We start from the raw sequence: 19,893 nt of genomic DNA, 5'->3' as shown, positions 1-19,893 counted from the left end.
CTTTAAGAGGTTTGATAGAGATATAAGAGACTCACAAAGTCTACGGGCATTTAAGACCTCCCTGGTGAAATATTTTAAGGGCTCACAGTGAAAGAAAAATTTAGTGGTTGGGTGAAAGAGCTCCTCCAGGAGAAAAAAAAAAGAAAAAGAAAGAGGACACTGACTGTAACAACGGGGAATCGAAATGAAGAGAAAAAGATAGGATAGGAAAAAACTAGCCGTTCCGAAAACCTTATCCACGTGCGTATTTAGGTCCTAACCTTTAGGATAAAGTTCGCCCCAGCCGGGAATCGACATTGTTTGGGAACTTGACCGCAATAGTAGCAATAGCCTACTGCTGGGTAAAAGGGACTGTTTGGTCCTATTACAGGACCATTTTATTTCTGGCTCTTTCCATCAAATTTGTTCTCTGTTACAGGCTTCGCGCTGGCAAGTTTCATAGGTGGAATCCTCTATACTGACATAGGAGGAAGTTATACGTTCATTACGTTCTCATTGATAGCTCTGATCTGTGCTATTGCACACGCTATTGTATACCATTACACCGTGGAGAAACTACGTAAGTTAAGCTGCGTCAATCAAAGTTATTTTTTCAAGAGGTTTAATAGGGGGAATTGTTACAACGGAAGTCCTAGCGTCCCGAAATCAAAGGGAGGAGAAGGACTGTCATGGAAAAGAGGAGAAAGACAGGATAGAAGAAATCCTACCGTTCCGAGAACGAACCTTATCTGGCTACAGAGGTGGGCTCTTCAGACCTTGGATTTTTTTTTTAAAATAGGTTTGATACAGGGAACTGTACAAAGGAAGTCTTACCGTCCCCAAATAGAAGGATAGGATAAGAGAAACCTTGCCGTTTTCGAGAATGATTAGGGCTTTAATGGCAGGATTCTCACACTGTGAGCGCTACCACCTAACCAAAGGATGTTAAAACATCTCCTTATGATTTACAGAGTCATCCCTGGAGTACGAACCCACAAAGATACAGGATAACAAGCAGAGCTCAGAACTGGAAGAACTAAAAAACCTGTCCTGACCTTGAGAATAACGTCAAGGACGGGAACTGAACCCATGACCTGTTGATCACATTCCAAGTACGTACCACGGTGATAAAATGGAGTTTAGTTATACCTACAGCTCGAATGAGACTAACAAGGCCCTTTACCCGAGCAGTAAGCTCTACTATTCTTAAGGTGGTTAAACTATAAAATTAACGCGATAAAATTCCATGCTTGGTTGAGATTCAAACCCACGTCCTCCTGGTTACCAGACGAACTTTTTCAATACGAGTAGGCTATTGAAAATCAGTGCAAAATGCATCCAAAATGTAGCGGAAAAAAAAAATGTACAGAAAATTTCAAAATGTAAAGTAATAAGTGAAAATTTAATAGTTTACCATAGGTAACAAAATATCGTATCAAGAATTACCTTACAGTTGGAACTACATTAAAAGAAAAGAGTTATTATACAATTTGTATTCTGTTCCACAAACATAAGACCGTCCACTTTTAAGGTAAAACTATCCTAATTTTCGGCCACATTTATCCTAATTTTCCGCCATATTTATCCTAATTTTCGGGCACATTTATCCTAATTTTCCGCCACATTTATCCTAATTTTCCGCCACACACGTTCAGTGAACTTTTCAGGGCACTTGACCGCAATAGTAGCAATAGCCTACTGCTGGGTAAAAGGGACTGTTTGGTCCTATTACAGGACCATTTTATTTTTGGCTCTTCGCATCAACTTTGTTCTCTGTTACAGGCTTCGCGCTGGCAAGTTTCATAGGTGGAATCCTCTATACTGACATAGGAGGAAGTTATACGTTCATTACGTTCTCATTGATAGCTCTGATCTGTGCTATTGCACACGCTATTGTATACCATTACGCAGTGGAGAAACTACGTAAGTTAAGCTGCGTCAATCAAAGTTATTTTTTCAAGAGGTTTAATAGGGGGAACTGTAACAAAGGAAGTCTTAGCGTCCCGAAATCAAAGAGAGGAGAAGGACTGTCATGGAAAAGAGGAGAAGGACAGGATAGAAGAAATCCTACCGTTCCGAGAACGAACCTTAGCTGGCTACAGAGGTGGGCTCTTCAGACCTTGGATTTTTTTAAAAAGAGGTTTGATACAGGGAACTGTACAAGGGAAGTCTTACCGTCCCCAAATAGAAGGATAGGATAAGAGAAACCTTGCCGTTTTCGTACGTACGTACGTTACGTACGTACGTACGTTACGTACGTACGTACGTTACGTACGTACGTACGTTACGTACGTACGTACGTTACGTACGTACGTACGTTACGTACGTACGTACGTTACGTACGTACGTACGTTACGTACAGACCATGGGCTAAAAATCACTTTTTTGACATCAGGGGATCCCAAAACGGATATTTCCAACCATTTCCCGATTTTGAAAATTTGGACCGATTGCAATACTTTCATTACTAGTATAGCTCCGCTATACTGTAGTAATAGAAAGTAAAAAAGGAGGGAGAAAAAGGGATTAGGAAAACAGAATCAATAAATAAAGAAAAGTATATGAAATATATGGGGACACAAAAATTTGCACTCGTATTTCGATTGCAAATATTGCAACAGGTTACTCTCTAGTGTCCGCGTGTTGACCTGGCATTTAAGTGGGTACGCCCCACTCTCCTCGCCTATTTTATGAGAGATATAGGAGCATACTACGACACAGACTACGCGAGTCTAATATAACAGTTGTATCTCATAGCTACGGATAAAAGCACTTTTTTTCTCTTAGTTAGGTACTTTATCAAAGCTGCTACATTTCTTACCCTAGCTTGTTCAGATTCAGTGGAATAGATATTGATGAGTATGGTGTCTTGATCTGTAGAGGTGGGTGTGTACCTCCTCACAATGGACTCTCCTATTTGTAGACACTGGTCTATTCGAATAAACTCGTCCAGGACATCTGCACACCATTTCTTACCCTCCGATATGATCAGCTTGTCTGTGGGAAATGCGAGAAAACACACAACTTAGGGCCTGATTATGTAAAACTTGAACTATTTCTGATATTTACTTCCGTTTCCGAGAGATAGAAAAGGCACCCACCTATCTCATGGTGTTAGAAGGATTGGGATTTAAAACTTTTTTCACCCTCCGATATGATCAGCTTGTCTGTGGGAAATGCGAGAAAACACACAACTTAGGGCCTGATTATGTAAATCTTGAACTATTTCTGATACTTACTTCCGTTTCCGAGAGATAGAAAAGGCACCTATCTCATGCTTTTAGAAGGATTGGGATTTAAAACTTTTTTATTTTTTGATCAAGCAGAGAGCTTCTTCAAAGATTGGAGGTTATCACCACAGTCGTGCAAAGTGCCTCCTTTGTAATTCATTTACTTTTTCAATCTTTTTACTCTGGTAATGCCGCAAGTGGTCGCTGCATATTTTTAAAATATTTTTAGTAATATTTACTACCCGGATATGATTATTTTGTTCCAGAATTTTCAGGCCCAAGAGACTTGCAACTTTATAAATGGAGAAACCCTCAGCTTCAGCGGATAGATATACGAGCAGGTGTTGTAGAACTCAACGCTAACCAAACTACCTGTATTATCCTCTCATTAGTTGAAGTTTTTAGCTAAAATCCCATTAGGGATGAGCTAATATTTTTTCTATCTATGTATAATGTATATCGATCAATTTATAGACATTAAACCCATCAAACTTATTTTGCATTGTTTACTTTGTAAATAAAGTCCGACTGAATTTGTATACGTAAAACAAATTTGACACAAATTTAACTTGTGTGCACGACTTTTCAAACCTTAATTTAAACTTTGTTATTATAGTGAAATAAAATAAATTATATTTTTTATCTATTTCTTTTAAAAGCTTTATTTTCATGTTGTTCACTAAAACTAAGTCCCATGAAGGAATATTTACACATTAATGGCCGGAACTACAATCTGGATTTAAACTTGGTTTCTTGGAATAAACAATCTGATTGGCTTAAAAATTTAAAATCAACCAATCCGATCCAAGAGTTACAATCTGGATTTAAACTTGGTTTCTTGGAATAAACAATCTGATTGGCTTAAAAATTTAAAATCAACCAATCCGATCCAAGAGTTAAACAACCAAGTTCAAACTCATTTTATGACTCCGGCCATAAGTCAGTAACCGAACTTACCTTCAGAATGTAGTCCCGGTTGAAAAGGCTGGAATACCCCAATGCCGTAAGTATGCGTCGCTTTCCTTAGACTTACAATGTGGGGATCTAAGCCAAACATAACTGCGCCCTTGAGTACACTCAGGCTAACATCCTGGAAAAAAAGGTAAAAACAGTGACCGAAGGAAGTAGGTTTGAAGTTTTATTTCGAATTTGTGAAGATGCTGCACTGAGTGGCCAAATGAAAAAAAAAGCAGATCTAATGAAATAATGTAACTTCTTTAATTAAAAAAAAAACCCTTTTTTTTTTTTTTTTTTTTTTTTTTTTTTTTTTTTTAAGGAAAACAGTTACAATACAAAAAAATATTTAGGAAGGTCGCGCCCCTGTCTTGTAAGCGCTAGGTAGTGGGTTCGATTCCCGCCCGGGGCGAACTTTATCGTAAACAGTTAAGGTTTATTCTCGGAACGACTGGCTTTCTTAAAGGCTTCCCTCTTCGATTTCGGAACTATAAGACCATCGTTGTTCCTTAATATAGGTACGTATAGAATTCCATCCACCATCTATAGATTTCTAGAAAGAGAGAGAGAGAGAGAAAAGAAGAAGAAAAAAAATGGGTACGTCTGTACCTATATTTTCCTATTTATAATAGTTGGTTACCTACATATTTCTCTGCTCTTTCTTCAGGTGAGGGGAACGAGGTGCAATATGGGGCCCAGCGTGTTTTCGGTACCCTGGGCTACGGTTTTACAGCGTTGTGTGGAGGATGGGCTATCGACATCATGTCTGCAGATTGTGACATCAAGGATTACTCTCCTGCGTTCATCATATTGCTTGTGTTCGGCGCTCTGGATCTTGTCTGTTGCTATTATATGAGGGTAAGGTGAGTTCAGAGACATAAATTGATTCTGCGAAGGACTTTGTATTTGCACTCCTGACGCAGTAAAAATAATGTCGTAATTCAAGCTCCGGCTTTTACTTTTACAGATGGGTATACCATTTGATTAATATTTATTTAATTGATGTGTTCGGCGCTCTGGATCTTGTCTGTTGCTATTATATGAGGGTAAGGTGAGTTCAGAGACATAAATTGATTCTGCGAAGGACTTTGCATTTGCACTCCTGACGCAGTAAAAATAATGTCGTAATTCAAGCTCCGGCTTTTACAGATGGGTATACCATTTGATGAATATTTATTTAATTGATACTTAGATTTGTACCGAATAACTAATAAATGAAAACTTCTTAAAATAAACGTTTGAAAGACTACCGTCGAAGAGAGAAAAGACAGGGAAAATGCATCCAAAATGTAGCGAAAAAAAAAATGTACAGAAAATTTCAAAATGTAAAGTAATAAGTGAAAATTTCATAGTTTACCATAGGTAACAAAATATCGTATCAAGAATTACCTTACAGTTGGAACTATATTAAAAGAAAAGAGTTATTATACAATTTGTATTCTGTTCCACAAACATAAGACCGGCCACTTTTAAGGTAAAACTATCCTAATTTTCGGCCACATTTATCCTAATTTTCCGCCACAGTTATCCTAATTTTCCGCCACATTTATCCTAAATTTCGGCCACATTTATCCTAATTTTTCGCCACACACGTTCAGTGAACTTTTCAGGGCGGCTTAAAGTAACCCAATAAGCCATCAGAATCGGTTCCGTATCCGAGTCGCTAGTTTTCAAGCACTCGAGGATTGGTCACAGAGAAAGTCCAGGTTGGTATCTACTTGGGTTCCAGACTCCATGTCTATAGCGGACGCACTGATCTCGGTGCCCCCGAACACAAATCGGGTCAGAATTTCTCTCGGTCTGTAGTTCCGATTTTCTTTTCTCGACAGTTTGAGCTTGAGAATCCCGCACTGTTGAACCCCGCTATCGGTGATGTACTGGAAATAAAACAAATAGGAGTCGATTCAGTGGTATAAATAGGATAGAATAAAATATAATATACCCTGTTTATAGAGACAATTCAGTGATCCTGTTCAGGATAGAATAGAATAGAGTATACCCTGTTTATGCTGCCGAAATAAGACCTAGAAGTCCCTTTACTTCCGTAGTCTTATGACCACTGCGAAAAAAATATTTTTTTAAGGCTTTAATGGCAGGATTCTCACCTAGTGAGCTCTTCCACCCAGCCGGTTTTTGTCAGCTTAAAAGCTGACATTAAAAGGCATTATCCGTTCAGGATAAAATCCACCCCGGGCGGGAATCGAACCCGCGGCCTAGCGCTTACAAGGCAGACGCGCTACCAACCAAGCTGACTAGGCTGGCTGTGCAGAACATTAATCTCTCATATTTCTCCCAATATTTCAGGTACCTCGGATAAAACAGTCCAAGAATATTTTCCAGGATGTGTCGAAAGTTATGAAGAAACCGTATGTGAAATCCTTCCTTGTCTTCGCCATCCTTGCAGGATTCTGTGAAGGATTTGCCATTTACAATTTATTCTGGTGAGTGTTATCCTATAGGTACCTCCTAATCCTACAGATATGTACCTACTTATCCTATCCTATACCTATATAGGTACTTATCCTATTAGGGGGCGAAAAAGTATATATTCTTTTTCGCCATGTGTAGTGTAGTAATCAGGTTCAATCCCAGTCGAGATATGGCATTTTCTAGCTAGGCGAAAAAGTATATATTCTTTTTCGCCATGTGTAGTGTAGTAATCAGGTTCAATCCCAGTCGAGATATGGCATTTTCTAGCTATTTGATTTGCCATTTACAATTTATTCTGGTGAGTGTTATCCTATAGGTACCTCCTAATCCTACAGATATGTACCTACTTATCCTATCCTATCCTATACCTATATAGGTACCTACTTATCCTATTAGGGGGCGAAAAAGTATATATTCTTTTTCGCCATGTGTAGTGTAGTAATCAGGTTCAATCCCAGTCGAGATATGGCATTTTCTAGCTATTTTAATTTCGATAACTTTGTATGTTGTTTAATTCTGTTTGACTGGTTCTGGCAGGTATCTAGAAGACTTGGCGAAATCCACCAACACCTATGAAAACATCAAGCTCCTACAGGGTCTAACGGTAGCAGCCCAGTGCTTGTTCGGAGAGGTTGTCTTCTTTTCTTTCTCTGGTAAGAATAATCCTGTTTTTATTATTATTCCATATTTTACTATCTTACCATAATCATAATTCCATGTGCAAATGGAGGACTTAAGCCCTTACCCTAGTGGGATGAAAAAAGATTGGAGAATTAATGTTGAACAGGCTTGGGAACATTACTTGGGGGGGAAAAAAAATCTGTTGTGACGCAGTGAGAATAGAGTGGAAAATCTTGAAAAAGTAGACTGGAAATTTGGAAAAAAAAATGGACTGGAAAACCGAGAAAAGTCAGGGAATTTTATTTTTCCATTTTGGTAGACACCCTGTATTACCATAATCAATATTATTATTTTAAAGTTAATCCCGCATTTTTTGACCATACCGCTACAATCCAAAAACCTTGAAACTTTATTTCGCGTTGATATAGGTCGGGCGCCGCTTCTAACTCTTGACGTTCGCGTGTATACCTGATCAATTGAGCTCTGAGGGTTAGGTGGTAGAGAACGTCTTCGGCATTTAATTTTTACTGTTATGTTCATAATCTTATGTTAATCATTTGAAAATTAAATAAAGCACAATTATTATTAGGTATTACTCTTAAAACCCTTTTTTGTCCAACTAAAAACCCTTTTTTGTCCTCCTTCCAGATAAGATCCTGAACAAGCTCGGTTACGGCCACTGTCTGAGTTTCTGTTTCGTCTGCTACTTCCTCCGTCTGGGTGCCATAGGCTTGATACCATCTCCCTGGTGGATTCTGCCTATAGAACTGCTAGGTCAAGGTCCTACCTATGCTCTAACGTATACTACAGTGGTAGCGTATGCTTCGGCTATATCACCTCCAGGTACTTCTGCCACTATGCAGGGGGTCATGGCTGGGGCTTATGATGGATTTGGTGAGTGGTTGTTTGTTAGTTTTTTCCCCCTTCTTTTTTAAAAGGTTTGGTAGAGATATAAGGGACTCACGAAGTCTAGGGGCATTCGTCGCTTTCCTTAGACTTACAATGTGGGGATCTAAGCCAAACATAACTGCGCCCTTGAGTACACTCAGGCTAACATCCTGGAAAAAAAAAAGGTAAAAACAGTGACCGAACGAAGGTTCGAAGTTTTATTTCGAATTTTTGAAGATGCTGCACTGAGTGGCCAAATGAAAAAAAAAGCAGATCTAATGAAATAATGTAACTTCTTCAATTATTATATTATTTTTGAATAGGAGAAGTTACGTTGTTCCATTAGATCTAGGATATTAAGGGAATAGGTATTAGAACCCATCACATGACTTTAGGCACACTTCATTTGTCAATGGTTCAAGTTCATCTTGCCCTTGGGATCAATTTAATTTGTTGTTTACAAATGTCTGGAATTTTGAGCATTAGGCCAGTTAAAAACAACTGACGTCCACCGAAAGTGTAACACTTCTAGCTGAAGGACACGAGCGTAAAAGTAAAACTATGTTATTAAAACACCTAATAAAATGATGGAAATACAACGACTTACTTGGGGTATGATGACTTTCAAGGTTTTAGAAAAATGTCTTTTGACTTCATCCTGCAGGAGTTGTGATTCTGCAAATCCTCCCACTAGGAACAGGTGAGTGATACTACTGCTTAGCCGTGGCTTATTGAGAACTTCTTTGATATGCTGGAACAAAAAGGAGTGGATTTAGGCTTCCTGTTTCCAGAAAAAATCTGCCAAAAAATTACGGGATGGCAATCAGATTGCCATTCCGTGTTTGAAAAGTTCAAATCTCGGAAAAAAAAGTCCTACAACCGTGGAGAAACTACGTAAGTTAAGCTGCGTCAATCAAAGTTATTTTTTCAAGAGGTTTAATAGGGGGAATTGTTACAACGGAAGTCTTAGCGTCCCGAAATCAAAGGGAGGAGAAGGACCGTCATGGAATAGAGGAGAAGGACAGGATAGAAGAAATCCTACCGTTCCGAGAACGAACCTTATCTGGCTACAGAGGTGGGCTCTTCAGACCTTGGATTTTTTTTTTAAAATAGGTTTGATACAGGGAACTGTACAAAGGAAGTCTTACCGTCCCCAAATAGAAGGATAGGATAAGAGGTTGGGTGAAAGAGCTCCTCCAGGAGAAAAAAAAAAGAAAAAGAAAGAGGACACTGACTGTAACAACGGGGAATCGAAATGAAGAGAAAAAGATAGGATAGGAAAAAACTAGCCGTTCCGAAAACCTTATCCACGTGCGTATTTAGGTCCTAAACTTTAGGACAATGTCGCCCCAGGCGGGAATCGACATTGTTTGGGAACTTGACCGCGATAGTAGCAATAGCCTACTGCTGGGTAAAAGGGACTGTTTGGTCCTATTACAGGACCATTTTATTTCTGGCTCTTTCCATCAAATTTGTTCTCTGTTACAGGCTTCGCGCTGGCAAGTTTCATAGGTGGAATCCTCTATACTGACATAGGAGGAAGTTATACGTTCATTACGTTCTCATTGATAGCTCTGATCTGTGCTATTGCACACGCTATTGTATACCATTACACCGTGGAGAAACTACGTAAGTTAAGCTGCGTCAATCAAAGTTATTTTTTCAAGAGGTTTAATAGGGGGAATTGTTACAACGGAAGTCTTAGCGTCCCGAAATCAAAGGGAGGAGAAGGACCGTCATGGAATAGAGGAGAAGGACAGGATAGAAGAAATCCTACCGTTCCGAGAACGAACCTTATCTGGCTACAGAGGTGGGCTCTTCAGACCTTGGATTTTTTTTTTAAAATAGGTTTGATACAGGGAACTGTACAAAGGAAGTCTTACCGTCCCCAAATAGAAGGATAGGATAAGAGAAACCTTGCCGTTTTCGAGAATGATTAGGGCTTTAATGGCAGGATTCTCACACTGTGAGCGCTACCACCTAACCAAAGGATGTTAAAACATCTCCTTATGATTTACAGAGTCATCCCTGGAGTACGAACCCACAAAGATACAGGATAACAAGCAGAGCTCAGAACTGGAAGAACTAAAAAACCTGTCCTGACCTTGAGAATAACGTCAAGGACGGGAACTGAACCCATGACCTGTTGATCACATTCCAAGTACGTACCACGGTGATAAAATGGAGTTTAGTTATACCTACAGCTCGAATGAGACTAACAAGGCCCTTTACCCGAGCAGTAAGCTCTACTATTCTTAAGGTGGTTAAACTATAAAATTAACGCGATAAAATTCCATGCTTGGTTGAGATTCAAACCCACGTCCTCCTGGTTAAAAAAAAGTTTGATAGAGGAAACTATAGCAACGAAGGTCTTATCGTCCGGAGAGAGAGAAGAAAGACAGGATAGGAGAACGCTGGACGTTCCGCGAACGAATCTTTTCTGTTTAGGAAAAACTTAACCCCGGCCGAGAATCGAACCGGCGATACAAGGCAGACGCGTTATTTTTCAAGCTAACTAGACTGATTAAGGTGGGTTTAACCAAATTTATGTTTCTGGGCGTCCAAAGGGGTTTTAAAACCCCAATCCTTCCATCACCGTGAGATAAGTGTCATGTCTATCTCACGGATACGGAAAGCAAGCAACCCCAATAAAATTATCCTTTAGCATAGAGTGGGTATCCTTCTTCCACCAAGTTTTTCATGTCACGGGAGCCTTATAGAAAAAAAGAAAAGCGGTAGGTACCTTCGTCCCTATCTTTGAAGATAGGTTCATCGACAAGTATGGAGGATTCATTAGCCCTGGTGAACATCTGACTCAGGCGTAGACTTCGACAGAAGATAGCTGCTGCTTCTGGTTCCAACGCAATGAGTAACTGATCATAGGCGTGAATATTGCACAGGTCCGCCTGGAACAAGGGGAGATATAGGGTTAATTTTAATTCATTTGTGGTATTTAGCTATTTTTTAAAAAGAGGTTTGACAGAGGGAGCTGTAACGGCTAAGGTCTTATGCTTATCGTCTCGAAATCGAAGAGAGAAGGATGACAGGATAGGGTTATGAAAGAGAACTACTCTTTTCAGTGGACTACTCAGTCCATGAGTCAGATCCTAAAACATGTAACTCATGCTTTAATCTAAAGATACTCGTACCTGTAGGGAATTAAATGAGGATTCTACTCACAGACTGAGTAGAGTGAGTCGTCGTCTTCTTCTTCTTCTTCTTCCTCTTCTTCTTCGCCTTTTGCCGTGTAAAGACGGGTCGGCGTTTTTTTTGTCAACCTCTCAATCAGCCCTAACTAGGGTGATTGCTTTGGACTGAAATTTGGTTTTGGCTACAAATTTTACGAGTGGATGCCCTTCGCACTAAACCTTCGCTATTTCTTTAGCAAGGGGAAGATAAGTTCACCTGGCTCATTGACTGTAGTTCACCGAAAACTAAAAAGAGTAGTTCTTATAACTCACTTTCTTAAAAAACATTCACTCACTCATATCTAGTTCATCACTCACCGAGTAAGCGGCTTCTCTTATGAACTGCTTGGCTTGCTGTGACCATATGGCAGGCACAGTAATGACCCATCGTATTTCATCTCGAGATACGGGCTCTTCAGCCTGGTCATTCAATTCTCTCAACGCTTGATACTTGAGGTACACTAGGGAGTGCTTGAACACAGTCAGGGCGAGGATAGACTCCCCGTTGGCTGCGCTTAGCTTCAGGTCTCGGTTCACATCCTGGGAGGGAAAAAAATACGTAAATAGATATTTCAAAAATATATTTAGAGAGTTTTTGCAACCGACATTAGCGTCTCGTTAATTGAACTTTTTAATTAAAGTTATTTGAATTCTGGACATGCGCAGAATCGAGTTTTCCAAAAGGTTTTGACTTGGTCTCAAATTAGTGGATCATTCGCTGCGGATGATGTTCTAGTTTACAAGACCCGGGTCTACATACAGGATCGTGCAAAACTGTATGTTAACCTTTGAGGACGCTCGGATTTTCCGAGTTGATTTTGCCTAGGGACCTACGACCTAATAATATGATAAAAAAAGGTACGAAATAGAAACGGAACCATTCAACAATTGCCAAGTCGATATGTAACAGTTATGTGAGGTACGTTAGCAGTCTTTCTGTTATACGCATGTTTCAAATAAAGAAGAATAAAATACACTTTCACAACGCTCCAATTTATTACGAAAACCGTGAACTAGTTTAAAACCCCCCTGAGGGCACCTTTTAGCACACGAGAAAATAGTGGAAACATACTCTTCCCTTGAGACGCAGAGAATTAGTTCATCTCACGTCTCACGTACTATAAAAAAGTTCGAGATATTTTTTTTCTCCCGAGTCTCGAATTTATTGTTTGTCATGCTAAATGTTCCGTAGGGTCTGATCATTGCGAACTAAGAGACAGCAAAATTCAACTTTATGGAGATCAGAGTTCCTAATGGATCCTTGAAGTTAAGCAATGTCGGGTCGCGTCGGGTGGTATTGAAACGGGTAACCATTTGGGCACTACGCGTAGGGGATATCACGGCCTCGTGAAGACAATTATTGAGAAGCTGATTAAAATTAGAGCGGAGGGTATAGAGGTTGATAAGAACTCTTCCAGTTGAAAGTTCCTTAGGTAAGTATATGAAAACTTTAAGAATAGGTTCGTCAGTAAACATGTACTCGTACGAGTAATACGGGCAGAAATTTCATCAATTTTTCTCTAGCTTTTTGAACATAAATGCCATTGATATAGGTACTGGCGAACATGAATTCCAAATGTCATTGATGTAGGTACCATGGCAATCTCATCAATTTATTCCAACCAAAACTCTGTCCCAAAAGATACGTCGAGTTGAGAATGGAAAGCACAGAATCTGAGAGCGCGGCAGAGCGCCAGGCAAAGTTCCAGTGAGATTCTTCTACCCGGATTATGGAGCCTGAATGGAAAGCACAGAATCTGAGAGCGCGGCAGAGCGCCAGGCAAAGTTCCAGTGAGATTCTTCTACCCGGATTATGGAGCCTATAAGCTGTACTCCATTGACGAAAATTTCATTTTAAATCTGCCGCTTTAGGGTATCTGCAGATGTCTTCACAGTCAGAGCCAAGTATCGGCCAATGGTCCACCAAACGGCCATAACTATCCCAAAACGAACGTGAATTGATAACACTGAGAAGGCAAGGTCACTCCGTAATGTGATTTATCAATATGAAGCAAATTAAAAAAGTTTAAATCAATTTTTCTTATTATAAGATGACGTTTCGCGTTTCAGCGTTCTAAGAAGAGGGAAATTTAAACGAGTTGAAAATTTTCCCTCGAGGAGAAGAAGGTAATGAATGTATTTTATTCAAATTAAACAGACGACGAAGAAAAAAAAAGAAGGTTGTTTACAGAAAAATCTAGTTTAGTTGACGACACGCAAATAAGAGTTGAATCAAGAAATACGAAATTTCAATATTAAAATAAGTTTACACAACACAAGTCACAACTTTAAAACTATTTGAAATTTAAAAAAAAAAACACTGTAGTATTTGATTATTTTTACACAGTTTAAATTTTTAGAATCACCAATGTGCTATTACTATTACTACCTATTTTTCAGAAAAAGTTAATGTCAGTAGGTAGGTAGTTGTAGGTACGAGTATCAACTGATTAGATTAATCAGCATAGGTTGCTATAAAAAAAATCTTCAAGGGAAAAATGTGAAGTAGGTTTCTAGGAGCTAGCAGTATCTAGGAAATAATTAGCCGTTTTAAATTAGTTCAGAAAAAGTTAATGTCAGTAGGTAGGTAGTTGTAGGTACGAGTATCAACTGATTAGATTAATCAGCATAGGTTGCTATAAAAAAATCTTCAAGGGAAAAATGTGAAGTAGGTTTCTAGGAGCTAGCAGTATCTAGGAAATAATTAGCCGTTTTAAATTAGGTATAATTGTTTGTGGGCAAGTAATTACAAAAAGGTAAAACCGCACTTTAAGGTTGAGCACAAAAACTCGAACGGTTAGTGACAGTTGAAAAGAAATAGGTAAACCTAAAAATCAGTAACTAAATATTATAGGTATCCAAGTAATTACAAAAAGGTAAAACCGCACTTTAAGGTTGAGCACAAAAACTCGAACGGTTAATGACAGTTGAAAAGAAATAGGTAAACTTAAAAATCAGTAACTAAATATTATAGGTACCTCAGAAGGTACGTATGACATATTAGAGAATAAAATGTTAGACGATCATACGTACTAAAAAATAACTGTAACACTTAAAAAATAATAAAAGTGTTTTAATTAAAAATAAACGTAAGAAAAAGTTCTTGTTACCTAATTACGGATAATAGATGTTATAAACTAAAACGCATACAACAAACGGCCAACGAGAAGAGAACCACAACGAAAACAACGAAATTTTTTTTTTTTTTTTTTTTTTACCTTGAATTTCTATTGCAAATATTTCAAAGGGTTAAGGTGTAATTTCTGGTACTCTCGTGTTGACCCTGCACCTATACAATTCGGGAGTAAAAAAAAAAAAAAAACCTAGAGGAACTGTAGCGTTGTCCATGTACTTAGATAGCAATTAGATATTAAACCATATAAAAAAAGGAGATAAAGCCTTCAAGCGATCTAATGGTCCATAGATAATAGGATTAATAGGTCTAATTACAAAAAGTACATTTAGGCTAATATGCATAGCTAAAACACTCAAACTGCTTAATCACTTACCTTCCCACTTCCTCATAATGTGAATATCACAATCGTTGTTCACAAATGAAAATGCATAGCGATCTAATGGTCCATAGATAATAGGATTAATAGGTCTAATTACAAAAAGTACATTTAGGCTAATATGCATAGCTAAAACACTCAAACCACTTAATCACTTACCTTCCCACTTCCTCATAATGTGAATATCACAATCGTTGTTCACAAATGAAAATGCATAACCCGTATAGGTGGTTCCAAAATCAATGGCAATAATCACTTTGTACGGGGCATCTTCAAGATCTTCTATGGGGATAATGGTTGTATTCTGATAGCCACTGACTGGGTCTAGTTGTTTGTATCGCCCACTGTCTTCGGCACTGGTAACCTTGGTATCAACCTTGGGATGAAAGGGTTGTTTTATTATTATGGATTTTTAATTTTTATTCATATATATTAGAAATTGGTGAGATCCATTTTTTTTTCATGGTTTTACGACATTTTCATTTAAATATTTTTCATTACAGGTACATACTGGAATATTTTACATTGCTACACTAAATTTTCATGTTAAAAAAGTTAATATTTGCAGTACCTATACGGTATAAGCAAGGCTCTTTCTTGGCTGAAGCTCGATTTAATAAAATCCCGCGTTAATCCAACTTAATAACCCCCGGTGTAAAGGCCAACAAAATCGTGAGATATTCTGATAGCCACTGACTGGGTCTAGTTGTTTGTATCGCCCACTGTCTTCGGCACTGGTAACCTTGGTATCAACCTTGGGATGAAAAGGTTGTTTTATTATTATGGATTTTTAATTTTTTATACATATATATTAGAAATTGGTGAGATCCATTTTTTTTTTTTTTTTTTCATGGTTTTACGACATTTTCATTTAAATATTTTTCATTACAGGTACATACTGGAATCGATTTAAATAAATCCTGTGTTAAAACCACCTTAATAACTCCCGGTCCAAAGGCCAACAAAATCGTGACCTTACAGGTACATACTGGAATCGATTTAAATAAATCCTGTGTTAAAACCACCTTAATAACTCCCGGTCCAAAGGCCAACAAAATCGTGAGAAAAATGTTTTCCAATTACCTCAATGTCATTATTGTTGCACTCAGCTTGAGTGATTTTCAACTTGATGGCATCGAGACTGTTTTTGATTTGATTCGTAGCACTTTCCAAGCTGGATGTACTAGATTTGATTTGGTTTTTACTGTATGTACTAGTGGTGGAGACCTGTCCATTGTTTTCAGACCTGTGGATCTCCACCTGGCAGGATTCAAGACTGGCCAGGGTACGCTCGATCTCGTTCGAACTGATTGAGGAACTTATACTATTACTGAGAGATGTGTCGCTTTCATATCCTGAAACACGGAGAATGGACTTTGTTTATACTGCCAGATTGCCAAAATACGACTGTAACAACGCAATGGAGGTCTTATCGTACCGAAATCGAAGAGGTGGAGGATAGGATTGGATAGGAGAAAGCCAGCCGTTCCGAGAACGAACCTGTTAAGGATGTCATACTGCCAGATTGCCAAAATACGACTGTAACAACGCAACGGAGGTCTTATCGTCCTGAAATCGAAGAGGTGGAGGATAGGATTGGGTAGGGGAAAGCCAGCCGTTCCAAGAACGAACCTCATCTGTTAAGGATAAATTCTGCCCCGGGCGGGAATCTAACCCGCGGCCCAGCGTTTACAAGGCAGGAGCGCTGCCCTCCAAACGAACTAGATCATACTGCCAGATTGCCAAAATACGACTGTAACAACGCAACGGAGGTCTTATCGTCCTGAAATCGAAGAGGTGGAGGATAGGATTGGATAGGAGAAAGCCAGCCGTTCCAAGAACGAACCTCATCTGTTAAGGATAAATTCTGCCCCGGGCGGGAATCCAAACCGCGGCCCAGCGTTTACAAGGCAGGAGCGCTGCCCTCCAAACGAACTAGGCTGGCAAAAGGATGAGGACATACTACGGGATCGGCATGCTACGACACAGACCACATGCGTCTAATGTAGCAGTTGTTTCATTACTACCAAATAAAAATTGAAACACTTATCTTTTAAAAAATACAAATAAAAAATCCTAGAAGTTAAATTGCTCATCGGTAAACCGTGGTATAACAGTACAAAAATCCACAAATCTACAGTATGACAATCTTATCTGAGGTATGAAATACCTGACTGAGATTCAAAGATTAGGTTTACCTTAAATAGGTGTAGCAGTTGTTTCATTACTACCAAATAAAAATTGAAACACTTATCTTTTAAAAAAATACAAATAAAAAATCCTAGAAGTTAAATTGCTCATCGGTAAATCGTGGTATAACAGTACAAAAATCTACAAATCTACAGTAAGACAATCTCATCTGAGGTATGAAATACCTGACTGAGATTCAAAGATTAGGTTTACCTTAAATAGGTACCTACCGAGCTATAAGAAAGATCCATACGTTTGTTTTGAAAATATGAACTTATTATAAAGATCCATACCTCTGTTATCACAGTCATGTTTAGTTATGTACACTTCCTCCACTAGGTTATCGTTTATATAAAACAACAACACTTAAAATAAAAGCTATTGTTACGCTAAAAACACCAACTCTTTAGGTCTGTTAGTTACACGATATAAAACAACAACACTTAAAATAAAAGCTATTGTTACGCTAAAAACACCAACTCTTTAGGTCTGTTAGTTACAAGGATTGAAAACAACGTAACATCACGATATAAAACAACAACACTTAAAATAAAAGCTATTGTTACGCTAAAAACACCAACTCTTTAGGTCTGTTATTTACAAGGATTGAAGTCTTGGTTGGCGCAATACAATATTGAGATCAGTAGATGGGTGCACAACAGAAGACGAACATGTAGACATTTGTTTTGAAATGTAGGTGAAACGGATCTGTAACTGGCGTAGTAGGAACCGTCAAGCGTGAAGAAGACGTACACATGAAACTTCTTCAATGAAATCAAAACTTGTTGAATCCTGGAGGTGTGATGTCCTGCACTGGAATAAGATTTTTATTCTTACGTTAGAAACACACTACTATCACGTCACGTCACCTCATGGGGAGTCAGAAAGATGTAGGTCAAAGTTTTCCCATGATATTGTACGTAAATTCGTTTTTCCGAGAGAAATATGGTAGGCATTGAACTGATATTATTCTGCTTACCAGACGGGAGCCCTAACTCCCTTACTATCGAGGCAAGCTGAAGTGCTGAACAATCTGCGGACCTTTGCCAGAACTCTTACTGACTATTCTTCTCGATTTTTTTCCGAGTTGATTTTGCCCAGGGACCTACGACCTAATAATATGATAAAAAAAAGGTACGAAATAGAAACGGAACCATTCAACAATTGACAAGTCGATATGTAACAGTTAATTCAATTCAATTTTCAATTCAATTCAATTTCAATTCAATTCAATAAAGCATTTATTTTGTACAAATGTACGTTTGCTTATTTTACATGGAAATTGGACCTTTGCCAGAACTCTTACTGACTATTCTTCTCGATTTTTTTCCGAGTTGATTTTGCCTAGGGACCTACGACCTAATAATATGATGAAAAAAAGGTACGAAATAGAAACGGAACCATTCAACAATTGCCAAGTCGATATGTAACAGTTATATGTGAGGTACGTTAGCAGTCTTTCTGTTATACGCATGTTTCAAATAAAGAAGAATAAAATACACGTACACAACGCTCCAATTTATTACGAGAACCGTGAACTAGTTTAAAACCCCCCTGAGGGCACCTTTTAGCACACGAAAAAATAGTGAAAACATACTCGTACTCTTCCCTTGAGACGCTGAGAATTAGTTCATCTCACGTACTATAAAAAAGTTCGAGATATTTTTTTCTCCCGAGTCTCGAATTTATTGTTTGTCATGCTAAATGTTCCGTAGGGTCTGATCATTGCGAACTAAGAGACAGCAAAATTCAATTTTTTAAGGCTTTAATGGCAGGATTCTCACCTAATAAGCTCTTCCGCTCAACCGGTTTTTTTCATCTTAAAAGCTGACATTAAAAGGAGAGAGATAAAAACAAAGGAGGGTGAAAAAGGGATTAGAAAAACAGAATAGAACAGAATCAATAAATAAATAAATTAAGAAAAGTATATGAAATATGGGGACACAAAAATTTGCACTCGTGTTTCGATTGCAAATATTGCAACAGGTTACTCTCTGGTGTCCGCGTGTTGACCTGGCATTTAAGTGGGCACGCCCCACTCTCCTCGCCTATTTTATGAGAGATTATAGGAGCATACTACGACACAGACTACGCGAGTCTAATATAACAGTTGTGTCTCATAGCTACGGATAAAAGCACTTTTTTTCTCTTAGTTAGGTACTTTATCAAAGCTGCTACATTTCTTACCCTGGCTTGTTCAGATTCAGTGGAATAGATATTGATGAGTATGGTGTCTTGATCTGTAGAGGTGGGTGTGTACCTCCTCACAATGGACTCTCCTATTTGTAGACACTGGTCTATTCGAATAAACTCGTCCAGGACATCTGCACACCATTTCTTACCCTCCGATATGATCAGCTTGTCTGTGGGAAATGCGAGAAAACACACAACTTAGGGCCTGATTATGTAAATCTTGAACTATTTCTGACACTTACTTCCGTTTCCGAGAGATAGAAAAGGCACCTATCTCATGCTGTTAGAAGGATTGGGATTTAAAACTTTTTTATTTTTTGATCAAGCAGCTTCTTCAAAGATTGAAGGTTATCACCACAGTCGTGCAAAGTGCCTCCTTTGTAATTCATTTACTTTTTCAATCTTTTTACTCTGGTAATGCCGTAAGTGGTCGCTGCATATTTTTAAAATATTTTTAGTAATATGTACTACCCGGATATGATTATTTTGTTCCAGAATTTTCAGGCACAAGGGACTTGCAACTTTATAAATGGAGAAACCCTCAGCTTCAGCGGATAGATATACGAGCAGATGTTGTAGAACTCAACGCTAACCAAACGACCTGTATTATCCTCTCATTAATTGAAGTTTTTAGCTAAATTCTCATTAGGGATGAGCTAATATTTTTTCTATCTATGTATAATGTACGTATATCGATCAATTTATAGG

General features: G+C 38.4%; 1 protein-coding gene across 1 annotated transcript; it reads right to left on the bottom strand.

Moving 5' to 3' along the window:
• Positions 1-2,553: 2,553 nt before the first annotated feature.
• LOC103511686 (heat shock 70 kDa protein 12A-like) lies at positions 2,554-19,355 on the bottom strand (the record flags this gene model as incomplete). Its single annotated transcript, XM_026825379.1, has 12 exons — positions 2,554-2,976; positions 4,167-4,299; positions 8,710-8,861; positions 10,846-11,008; positions 11,609-11,830; positions 12,960-13,027; positions 14,800-14,862; positions 14,962-15,178; positions 15,886-16,157; positions 17,286-17,357; positions 17,748-17,805; positions 19,180-19,355. Coding segments are annotated over 12 exons (1,871 nt in total), but the record flags the coding sequence as incomplete, so codon positions are not given.
• Positions 19,356-19,893: the final 538 nt, after the last annotated feature.

Source organism: Diaphorina citri, unplaced genomic scaffold, assembly GCF_000475195.1.
Source record: "Diaphorina citri unplaced genomic scaffold, Diaci psyllid genome assembly version 1.1 scaffold740, whole genome shotgun sequence".
NCBI classification, from domain to species: Eukaryota; Metazoa; Arthropoda; class Insecta; order Hemiptera; family Psyllidae; genus Diaphorina; species Diaphorina citri.
This window is presented reverse-complemented; position numbering and strand designations above follow the sequence as displayed.